The sequence below is a fragment of the Sciurus vulgaris genome, assembly GCF_902686455.1.
Source record: "Sciurus vulgaris genome assembly, chromosome: 3".
NCBI classification, from domain to species: Eukaryota; Metazoa; Chordata; class Mammalia; order Rodentia; family Sciuridae; genus Sciurus; species Sciurus vulgaris.
The window spans coordinates 103,085,679-103,098,241 of NC_136463.1; the positions used below are offsets into that span (position 1 = coordinate 103,085,679).

At 33.2% G+C, this 12,563-nt stretch overlaps 1 protein-coding gene across 6 annotated transcripts in view; it reads right to left on the reverse strand.

The window, feature by feature from the left end:
* Positions 1-3,710: 3,710 nt before the first annotated feature.
* Positions 3,711-12,563, reverse strand: part of ORC4 (origin recognition complex subunit 4) — a 125,200-nt gene continuing 116,347 nt past the window's right edge. For all 6 annotated transcript variants that reach the window (XM_079132475.1, XM_079132473.1, XM_079132476.1 and 3 more), the window contains 5 exons: positions 11,573-11,659; positions 7,378-7,486; positions 6,549-6,644; positions 6,400-6,467; positions 3,711-4,301 (listed from right to left, as the gene is read on the reverse strand). In XM_079132475.1, the coding sequence (XP_078988601.1) occupies positions 4,113-4,301; positions 6,400-6,467; positions 6,549-6,644; positions 7,378-7,486; positions 11,573-11,659 (549 nt within the window). In that variant the 3' untranslated portion in view covers positions 3,711-4,112. The remainder of the gene's footprint in view (positions 4,302-6,399; positions 6,468-6,548; positions 6,645-7,377; positions 7,487-11,572; positions 11,660-12,563) is intronic.

The window sequence follows — 12,563 nt, forward strand, 5'->3', positions numbered from 1 at the left end:
TTGTGCTCTTGGTCATGTGTGTACCCAAGGTTTCATGTATTCCTAAGAATTCCCATTTCAGTGTTAACCACTTTTATTTCAAAAAGTACTTGGTCTCTCTCAATTTCTTCATTTGGGTTTTCTTCCATCTGGGAAGAAATCAAGGGGAAAATATGGAAAATGTGTAATCAAGAAAACAATTTGGAGATAGATTTCTACCTGTTGTAAACATTTAACCCTCTTAAAAGTTAGTGGGGGAAAAGGGATATGAATGTTTGGCTTATGAGAACACTAAATTTTATATCAGTTATTCACAATATAAAACATTTTGTCTTCATGTTTCATCTTTTTTAAGCAAATTCTGGGTATTGTATTTAAGTCTAACCAATTTTAAAACTGTATCCTCCTGAAAAATATATTTAGAAAATCTTTTTATAAGCAGTAAAGAATGTTCCAGTGACTGCTTGTCCTGATACCTAATCTTGTTAAAACTTTCTTTTTGCAGGGCACTGGTTCATAGTGCAGAGGGGAAAGTTAAAGTTTGAGCTAGGAATACTGGAAAAAAGATCAGATGATCAGAGAAAATGATGATTTCTTTGTTTTGGGGCAAACCGAAGACCCCCTCCCCACCCTAATAACTTTTCCTCATGTGTATGGTGCTCCTCATGATTTGTCTTGTTCTTTGCCTTTCTGATACCTACCTATCAGAATTGATGCTCTAACTCTTAACCTTGCCCAGATGCCCCATGTAAGAAATCCTTTATGATCAACTGCCATAGGACTGATGGATTAACCAGTGTTTGGCTTTATTTGAAGTCTATGCCCTGCCAAGATCTTGTATGTATTTTAGATACTAGGAAGTTTTTAGCATGTGATGTGTGATTCTTGTTTGGATGTTTTTATTACAGGTACCTTGTGAATTCCAGAAAAGAGACTGTGCCTCACAAGCGTTGGTCCCATGACCTTGCACTATCTTTCATGGTGACATTTTGAAAATACAAACAGGAAAAACACCAACATCTTTGGAATTTAGGAATAGAATCAATCACGAAATTAAAGAACTCCCTTTTGCCCCTTTCCTCACCCCTGACCAACAGCTACATTTAAATAAATGTAGGTGGTTGGGAAAAACTGGTCAGATGGTAGTTTAGTGGAATAAACTGATTACCATTTTTTAAACAATGCTTCATCACAGATATTTTCCAGTTTCTCTTTTTTACTTTTTGAAAAATTACTTTTTAGGAACATTTGGTATAAAGTGCATAAAATTATTTACAATTTATGGGCAAAATAATACAAGTAGCATCTTGATTGAACATCATTTACCTCAGATATTCAACCAGCAGTACGTTTTTTATGCAGTCTCAACCCATATCCTATTTGTTACCTCTCAAAATATTGGTAAGCAATTACTTTAGCTTTACTCTGTACTTGTCAGTGTTTTGGGCACAGGTTGTTGTACTACTGTCAAATCACACTTGCTATTTTTTCTGCAAGTATTTAACAAAGTTAAAAACAAAACACACATAACCCCTCTTCCCCCAATAAAACACCATCATGGTTAAGTGATTGTTAAATATTGTAAAAATAAAATGTATGCTATCCCCATTCCATCTCCAAGTTAAATAAAAAAATGAATATGGTATGATTTGCATATGCAGTTTTTCTTTAGCTATGTTCTTAAAAAGGAGAATGGTAGCTCTGTAATTTACTGTGAGGCTTCCACTTTAAGATTTGCAAGAATGGGGATAGTGTTGAAAGGAGGTTTGTCAATTACAACATTCTCCTCCTCTGTTGACTAAGCAGACTGTATTCGCACCCAAGTATATATGTTGGACCTGCCAGCATTAGGCAGCCAGAGGCCGTTGGCATTGTGTAACAGTTCATCCCAATAGATTCTCAGTTTTTTTAGGATAAAAAGGAAGGAAAGGGCAGCCCTTAGGTCATGGTGGTTTGAAAGAAATCGCAAAGCCTTCTAAACCAAATGAAAATGTAAACCATGGTGGGATGTACACAAAATCTCTACAGAAAGACTGAATTGCTTTCCAGAGCATGCTCTTCCAAACACTGAATTTTTAGGAAGCAGGATATTATGCTTTCGACATAAGTGACATTATGAACAAAGTTTAGATAACATGGGTTTTAATTTCTTAGCAACACTTGAATCAGAGGTCTTTGATGGGTCACTTGGGAAGGAATATGAGTTAATGTTGCTCTGAAATAAAACTCATTTGCTTTTCAAGCTGATGATCCATGGGGTTTTGAGTTTTTGTTTTTGCTATAATTCCTCTTAATAAATAATGTAGTTATCTTTAAGCTATGCTTCTAAGTTTTACAATGTTTTGTAAGTTTTACAATGTTCTTAAAAGTTCTTTTTTTTTTTTTAAACTAGGCCTTTTCAGATTTGGTTTTCATTTCACTTACATAGTTCAAGCAGTTTATGAGATGAAGAAGTTCTCCCATGAAAAATGCCTTTGAGATGTAGGCATATCACTTGTATGATTTTTTGCTAACCACCGCCCCCTGCCATTAGCTTTATAACTGTTGTATTTTACTGCAATCACTGATTGCATCCTAGTTTTTAACCTGTACCTTGTTGATGATGTAGTTTTTATATAGCCAGGAAAGCACATGAGGGCTCTCAGCTTTCAAGTGGCATTATAACCTAATAAAAATTAGCAATGCTCACATCTTTTCATTAGGCTCACTCTTTAAGGTGGACAGTACTTTCTTAACATAGTTAAAAAGTAAGGCTACTATGTTTTAAGTATTTTGGCAAAAGAGCCTCTAAAAATGCACAGACTATGACACAGAACCAGTATGCAAGCCTTAGTCTTAATTAGACATTGCTGAAAAGTAAATGAGAGATCTGAAGACCTTAAGGGGAAAGTCTGTGTATGTAAAGAAGAGGTTATAACTACAGAAGTGCTAACTTTTATCCATAAAACAAAATCATATATTCCACTCTTCCTAAAATCCAGAGAAACTGTTCATTAGAGCATACTTTTAACAACTGGCTAAGGAACCTGCTGTAAAATGGGCATTGGTGTCAATCAGAATCTGAGCTGAACTCCAGGATCTGCCAGCTATTCCCAACCTGTATGATTCTGGACACTGCCACTATTGTCAGTTTCCTATTCTGTAAATAACAGTACCTGAATCTCCATAGGGCTTCTAACAGTTAAATGGTTATATACTGCAAAAGGATAGGGAATGTCTTTTACAAATATTTTCCCATGACAAGTTATAGAATCAAACATTTTTGAACAAATGAAATTACTAATACTGAGTGCTTATTACATTTCATTTTAAATATAAATCTGTGTTAGTTCCTGGATTCTTAAATCTATAAGGCAATAATTTGACTGACATTCTACTTTTTGAAATAAATATTCAGCTAACAGCTGCCAAAAACTGTCCAATATTTCTAAGAGTAATTTTCCAGAAATCTCTGAAGGCACTTGTTCAACAGGCAGATTCTTATTCCCTTGGACTATAGCAGGTCCAAGATTGTACATTAAAAAAACTCCTACGAAGAATTCTGATGTAGACGGTACCTCATTTTTAGAAGTTGAGAAAAGAAATGTTCAAGGTCCTTGGCTTTTTTCTTCCATGTGAATCATTCTCTGGGTAAACTTGTCAGTTTCCTGAACTAGAGGACCTGGGGTCTGGATGGAATCCAAAATTTGCACATGTACAGAAAAAAAAAAAAAAAAATGCAGCACTCCTACTGGATCCAAAAAGGTGGCTTATTAAACATCAATTCTTATGTTTCTTTACTGCTTTTAAAATTTGTAAAAATATTAGGCTACTTGGCAGGAATGAACTCTTCAAATGAACCACAGCTACTTAACAAATGTTAAATAACCATCTGGTCTGATCCTTATAGTAGTCACATTTTATTCTTTTGTACTGCTTACAGGACAATCTAAATGGATTGCTGGAATTATAAATCACAAAAATATTCATGATTCAAAGGCAGGACACAGTCAAGACATGACACATTCAACAGTTGTCCATAAATACAAAAATGTTTATAAAGGAACATAATAACCTTTCTTGTTAAAAGGACAATAGCTTTCAGTTCTTTGGAGAAGTATGCCTGAAATGCTGAAACTAATCGCTGGCCATATTCATAACCAGCTTAGTGAGGATGTTGCCCACTGCCTAACATCTGTAGGACAGTTGGGGTATTTCTGCAGAGCATTCATAATTTGAGTATTATCCAAAAGCAATTTCATCAGCTGGTATTCTCTCTGTGAATTTGCTGAAGTTCTTTCCAAAGGCTTTATTAATTCTAATTGTTGTAAGTGTTCAAATGCCTGAAAGATGAAACAAATAGTTTAGGTTGAACAAGGGAAGAAAGTAACAAAATTTAGCCCACAAAACAGGGTTTGGTGCATCATGGGATCAAGTGCCAGAAAAAAAACACCAACACCAGGGAATGAAAAATCAAAAGCATTAACAAAAAACAAAGTTATTATCAACTCCATAAAACTTCGTATTACCATGATGAATAGTGTGACAATGGAGTTATCTGTCCCTATGGTTTTGGGTGTAAACAAGGCAAATTTTAACTCAGTGTTCACAATATGGTTTTGTTCCTAACCTCATTCTATGTAATAGTTCCTTCTGTGCTTTTTTTTTTTTTTTTTGGTGCTAGAGATTGAACAGCGGGCCTTACACATGCTAACCCACTCTTATATCATTGAGCTACTTCCATACCCCTTCCTCTGGTATTTTAATTAACAAGGGGTTTCCAGTTCTCTTATCTATAAAAGCGTAAGAATATGATAAAACTTGATTACCTAGCTTACTCAAATTTGCATTTGTATTTTATTTTTGCATCTGTAAGACTTTGTTGTATAAAAGTTAACCACAACTGTAATAAAGCAGGAGGCAGGAAAGTCCTATGAGTATACCAGGACTATTTAGCTGTACCTATAATTTAAGATTCTGTAGAATGATACAGACATGGACAGTCTTTAAAGAGTGTCAATGAGACTGTCACACATGTCAGTAAGTTCTCTTCCAAAGTCATCTTCCTGACCTTTATGGAGCTCTTCACTGTCTGCTTTCTCTTGCTTCTAACATTCATATATTACTGTCTTTTCTAAACTTGTATTAAAAACCCATTAAATTATGTTGTGCTAATCATTAAATAGGTAAACACCAAATTAGATTCTTGAGCATCATACAGTTAAAAATATCATGGAAATATATTCTCTATCATAAAATTCTTCTGATGAAAAGAGAAAAAATTCGGGCACCTTTTATTTCTAAAAATGAGAAAATACTGGATGTCTCAGATGTTGGGACTGAACAAAACTGAAATTTATGATTTTTCTAAGCAGCAAAATACAACCTTATTTAAAACATAGAAATGAGCTGCTGTAAATTATCCATAACAATTCAAATGCTCTGGTAACATTTCTACTTTTCACAATGTTCACAACCACAACTATTAGATATGGAGTTAGAAAAAATTCAGACTTGCAGCATGCTAAATACTTTTCTTCTTTCTCTGAAGAAATGGCAACGCCCTATACTCACTTTTTAAAACTTCTATAAGAAACAAAATTTAGACTATTACAGATGCAGAAGAATACAGGGGTCCAATGCTTAAAAAAAAGTTTCATTAAATTTAAACTTGAAACTTTCTAATAATTTCAAAATATAAATCTACTCTTTAATGACTAATAAATTTAATAATTTAATGAATCTAAACAAGTTTCTAACGGGTATTTAGTAAATTGTGAATTGCTACAAATATGTACCAAAACACCAAGTTCCAAATATGAAACCAAAAAAATATTGCATTAATAATTTCCTATTTGATTATAGATTTTGACATTTTTTGGTATATGGGATTAATTGTATTATTAAAGTTAGTTCCATCTTTTATTTCCTATGGCAACTAGAAAATCTTGGTCCACATCTAGTGGACAATGGTACCCTAAAATAAAGCCTCTGAATTTTAAACTCATGTCTTACCTACCCCCTACATAAAACTTTCTATATATGTCCACCAGCCAATAGGATTTTGTCCTGTAAGCTTCTTAATGGCCTTAGTCTGCATTTTTGTCTCCTTATGCTGTTGAGATTATAAAGCCAACTCAGGTTGAAAAGGGACAGGTATTATATTTGATGTGTTTGATAGACTATAATGAACAGCTCATTGGTAGGACGCAAATGCTAATAACAGACAGCAGAGGGCAGCATACTTCCACAAACTGTAAAACTGATTGCCTTCAGAGTAATTTGAATATTTCATTTTTGGATTTTTGTCTGGAAAAAAAATCCTAGAGTAAATACCAAAAGTTTAAAACTTGATGAAAGGGCAATATTAAGTCTATATATCAAACTGTATCTAAAAAATGTTACCTGTCTGCAGAAAAACAACAGTACACCAACTCTTACCTTCATGACAACAGGTTTCTCAAAATTATAAACAGAATGGGCCTTTCTTTGAACAAACTTCTGAAATTCTGGAGAGAGAGCAAAAAAAACATTAATATCTTCAAATAAACATCAGGAGAAAGAAAGAAAGTACCAAAGTCTCATCTCACCATTATAGACCATTTGAAAATTAAAGGGCTCCTCTTCATAGATGTCATTCAAATGTTTCATTGCTATTATAAGACAGATTTCCAAGACCGATAGACCTATAGGAAAAGGGAAACATTTTGTAAGTTGTAGTTCAATAATATGTAAGATTGAGACAACTATCTCCAAAGCCTAAGTATAGTGAAAAATCATGGTTTTGAAGGATGGAGGCAAGGTCACTCCTAGCTTCAGATGTGTTTAAATCACTATTATCTACATAAACTTAAACCATTTTACCTCCCTGATTTGTTTTTTTTGCATCTGCACAGTAAGAATCTTTCTAAACTTAAGAGTTGTCATGAGACAATACATCAAGCACTCAAAGTAGACAATAAATAGAAACTGTGATTATTATGAGATTTAAAATCACAAAAGGCCCTTGAATGAGATTTATTCAGAGAATCCCCAAACTCCTGGAAACAATATTCAAAATTGTGTGTATGCTCCCTCCTCCAAGAAAGAAAAATGCTCACTGAATTTTTAAAAGGGATAATGAACTCAAAATGACTTAAATGCCAATGAACGTACTTCAATGCTACTTGGTGAAATAAGAACCTCAGTAATACAGTATTATCTGGATTTCCAGTGTGACAAGGGAGGCAGACTGTGTCAAATTAAAGTGATAATAACCTTGTAAAAGGACTGAGTTAAAGGCTGTCTGGATATTAAAGTATTCTGTGAATAATGTGCTATGAACAATGTTAATTATAATTTTGAAAAGTATATTTAAACGCAAACTTTTAAAAACTACAATAAAAAACCCCTAAATGACTAATAAAACAGGCTTCTCACCATGTACAATATTTGCTTTAGAATCCATGCTACAAAGCTGGTTTGCCTCCATTAAATCTGCTGCAGTCAAAAATGGATGTGATACTGTTACTCGAGTTAAAGCCAGCATCTAGGGAAACGTGAACCAGAAAACCAATTACTTCAGCATTTTGAAGATATTACTGAACAAAGCTGCTAAATTTGTATAGTCTATTCTTATGGGAGAGTAAACATGAAGATCTGGACAAGTATTCTCAAAGTTAGCTCTATTAAAATATAGTATTTCAATCAATGTCACACACCTTTATAAATGTAAAGCATAAAAAATTGTTTGCTGCATTCCCCTACCACCTCCCACTTATGACTTACTCTTCAAAAGAAGAACACTTAAAAAGTAGGACAAGGAAAAGAAACAAAATAAGAATACTAATCAAAACCTCAATACAAACCATAAAAGCAGACCTATACCTTTTATTAATTCCCCTCAATCAACTAGTGAAGGTTAATGTAAGATATATAGAAGTTATGTCTTATATTTGATTGTATAAAAACAAGAACAAAACAAAAAGTAAAATGTATACCCTTAGAAACAACTCTGCTTGAAAATGAAGTCCAATTCTCATGTAATTTTCATTTAACTTCCCCCAAATGAACACAAATCCTGGACTAAAGTTCCCTAATACCTATTTTTTTTTTCTTTAATTACTTGTTTTTCTCATAAAAGTTGAGATGTTTAGGGTTAGCAGATTTAGCATATAAAAATACACAACATAGTTAGGCATGGTGACACGCAAGTAATCTCAGTGACTCTGGAGGCTGAGGGCAGAAGTATTGCAAGTTTGAGGTCAGCCTGGGCAACTTAGACCATGTCTCAAAATAAAAAATAAAAAGGACTAAGGATGTAGTTAAGTGATAGAGCACCCTGTGTTCAACCTCTAGTACTGCAAAAAAAAAAAAAAAAGAAAAAGAAAGAAAGAAAGAAACTTCAACCTAAGGTTAAATTTGTATATCAAATCAATGATGAATAGTTTCATCGTGTAAGTATGTACCATGCAATATTTCAGACATACTTAGGCTAGAAACTTTCACATTCACCATAACCATGGTATAAGTATCTTAGTTTAAACAGAGATAAGCAATCCCTGCAGTTCATTCTCCTACTGGGTGGAACCCAGGCCACCAATATCTCCTTCCCTTTCTCTCCAGTTCGCCCACTGCCTTTGTTATGAAGTGTCATTTTTTTTTTAAACACAATACCTTTATTTGTTTATTTTTATGTGGTGCTCAGGATCAAACCTACTGCCTCACATGTGCTAGGCAAGTGTTTTATACCACTAAGCTACAACCTTAGCCCCTGAAATATGTTTTAATATACAAAGAAGCAACAGAGAATAATGTAAGACCTAAGACTACTTTCCCACTTCAAGAAATATAATTTTACAGAGCTGAAGCCTCTGTCTCCTCCTGACTCTCTGACCTTCACCACATAAAATATCCACATATATCTTTATACCCATACTATATGCATGTGTATTCCCCAGACAAGCATCATTTTCAAATTTTATGTAAATAATGTGTACTTTCAAAACTCACTTTCCAATGAACATTTAATTATGAAAATTTATCCATGTCAAGGTGTCAATTCTAGTAATTTTTCTTTATATTCCAAGTATATGCCTACAATTATTCATTTCCTATTGATGGACATCTAAGGCTGCAATAAACAATCTTATACATCTCCTTATGCATCTGAGTTTCCCCAAGAACCTAATTTGCCAAATGTTTTCCAAAGCACCCGATACATTACAAGCAACAATAAGTTTTAATAATCACCAACACTATTGCTTTAACACTCACCAGAATGGCAAAAAAGAAAATTTACTTGTAGCCTTTACCTGCATTTCCCTAGTTACTAGAGACACTGTAGATCCATAATACAAAAAGGGCTTGCAGTTAAGACAAGAGATAATCAATAAAATGATGATCTAACCATATCAGAAGCACCTCACATGCATTATTATGAATTAAAAATAGATAATAGGAAACTGGCAGAACAATGGTTGATGTTGACAATACTGGGGCAGAAATATTTTCCCATAATGAGGTATCTATCCATCCATCCATCTATATCTAATACCTACATAGCCACAAATTTCTTCATTATAGCCCCATTGCTAAAAATGACAGGGGAATTAACCAAATGGGGAAAATTTATAGGAAAAAAGAAAAATTTTGTGAATAAAAACAGGAATGGGAAGGGAGAAATTATAAATAAACATGGCAGAACCACATAATAAAAGATACAAGTTTATAGCCAGAGAGCCTTGGGTTAAGTTCTGACTTTGCCACCTACTAGCTGTGGGCAAGCTGTTTAAACTCTTGGAGCCTCAATTTCTTTAAAGGCAAAAATAAACATCTAAGGATAAAGAATAAGATTATTATAAAATTTAGACATAATGTAGGAAAAGCAATAGTATTACCTGGTAGATGTGCTAAGCAATAAATGGTTGCTGCTGTTATTATTATTCTATTATTATTGAAAGTGACCGAGAAAATAATTTTCTCCTTAAAAGGATCTGCTGTAGATAATTTTCCAGAAATAGCAGAGTATTTCACAAATACTCTCAGTGAAATAAGTTCTTTAACTTTCAGAACAATTAAGTAGTTGTGTACTGATAATGACCTTGTTTAAGGTTAAGACACAATACACTTTAGTGAAAGACCATAACCAAATCGAATTTATGCCAGGTATATAAACTGGTTCAACATTAAAAAAAAAACAACAACAATGTAATCTAATGTACCAATAGCTAAAGAGAAACTGTATGATCAATATCATCTAATCCACCATTTGACAAAATCCAAGATCCATTCATAAAACTCTTAGCAAATAAGGATTATAGATTAACTAAATTTGATAGTGAGCATGTATTTAAAAACATAGCTAACATCACATATAATAGTAAAAGACTGAATGTTTTATTCTTAAAACTGGGAATAAGGAAGGATGTCTACTCTCACTACTCTTAACACAATGGTAGGAGTTCTAACAACTGCAATATGGCAAGAAAAGAAATAAAAATCATACAAATTGAAAAAGAAAAAATAAAAACTGTCTCTATTTATGGAAAGTGATTGCATACAAAATCCCAAGGAACCATTTTTTAAAAACTCCCTAGAGTAAGTTAGACTCAGCAAGATCATAGATCAACATTTATACATATATACTATTGAATATTATATATGTCACATTTCTATACACTAACGATAAATAAACAAGCTGAAACCAAAATTTAAATCTATCATTTACAACAGCTCCAAAGCAAAGTAAACACTTAGGTATTAAATGCTTTAAATATGTATAGGATTTGTTTTGTGGAATTAGAAAATGCTGATGAAAGCACCCCATTTAGGGACTAGAACACTGAATGTAGTAAAAACGTCAATTGTCCAAAAATTTATTTATATAGGCTTAACTAAATCCCGTCTAAATTTAAATTACAACTTTCATACATTGCTGGTGGAATGCAAATTAAACAGCATTTATGAAAACCAGCACAGAGGTGCTTCAAAACATTAAAAATACTATATGATCTAGCAATTCCACTACTGAGTATATGTTCAAAGGAAATGAAATCAGTATGTTGAACAGACATCTGAACTTCTATTTTTATTACAGTATTGCTCACAATAGCCAAGAAATGGAAACAATCTAAAAGGGTCCATTAATTGTTGAATGTATACAAAAAATCTGTTACTTACACACAATGGAAACTATAAAATGTCATAAAAGCAAGGAAGGAACTGGAGATGACTAGGTTAAGTGAAATAAGCCAGGCACAATCTTACTCATTTGGAGTGTAAAAAAGTTGATCTTATAGAACTGGAGAGTAAAATGGTGGTTACCAGAGACTGGAAGAAGTAGAGGGGAGGGGGAGGTTGTTTAATGGGTACTAAGTTACAGTTAAATAGGAGCAAAAAGGTCTGGTGTGCCATGCTCTGTAGGGTGACTACAATGGTAATAATGTTTGTTACATTCAAAAAGCTAGAATTATTATTTTGAAAGTTTTCAACAAAATGATAATTGAGGAGATAATGTTTAAGAGAATAGTAACATGACACAATTTATACATGTTATCAAAACTTTATAAGATAACCCCATTAATACATATAATATTTATGTATCATTTAAAACACATTTAAAAAACACACAAACCAATAGAGTATGTAAGGACCGCAGGTTTTTGCTGATATTAAAATGTCTTTGTAGAACTTCTCTCACACTTCTATCTTCTGAGAGACACTAAGGAAAAAAAATATTAAAATTAAGGCATGATGAAGTCATTTTAAAACTAAATACAATCCTTTGCCTCATTTGTCGAGGTAACAGTAACTATTTGATGTTTATTCACTTTTAGACATTAGTTGTAAAACAGTACAATCTAAATCAAATTTCCATCCTACTGATTTTCTTATCCCTTGAAACCACCTCAAGAAACACAAGAAGAAAACAATCCTTGCTCCCCTCCCCAAATTCTAATCTAATAAGGGGAACTATATAGTCATACTAGTGGAGTGAACAAAATTCAGTACAAAATGAGAGAATAATAGTTACTGTACTTGGGAAAACAAGGAAAAAGTACTATAATCATGCTTACTCAACAGAGGAGACCATATAGGAAAGAGAACTCCAGTTACAGGGACAGCATTAGTAATGCAAAAAGATTACAGCACTTTGACAGAAAATGTGTTATCCCATACCCCTAAGTTTCAGTTATTTGTAAATGGATAGTAAGGAAAGAAAAAAAGAAAAATGTCTAATTAGAGGCAACTGCAAATGTCCATACCTGATGCAAAGAGGCTTAACAAAGTGGTATAAAGGAAAAAGAGAATTATGACATTTCCAGAAGACATGCTCTTATGGAGAATCAACTGGAAAGAAGAGAAGGAAAGGTTTGAAGGGAGGAAGAAAAAAATCAAAGATGAGCTATGGGGGACAGAAGTGCCTGTGAATATAGTGAGATGTAATCAATGTAAGTAGCTGATGAAAAAGAGAGCAAAAAAGTGAGATACTTACTAAGGAGTGTAAGAGAACCCAGAAAAACAGTGATCTAAAAAACAGGAAGAAAACTTTGAGAGTGAAGTGGTGATTCATAATGTAAACTATTTTACAAAATCAAATTGAGTTGTATTTTTGAGAAGAGGCT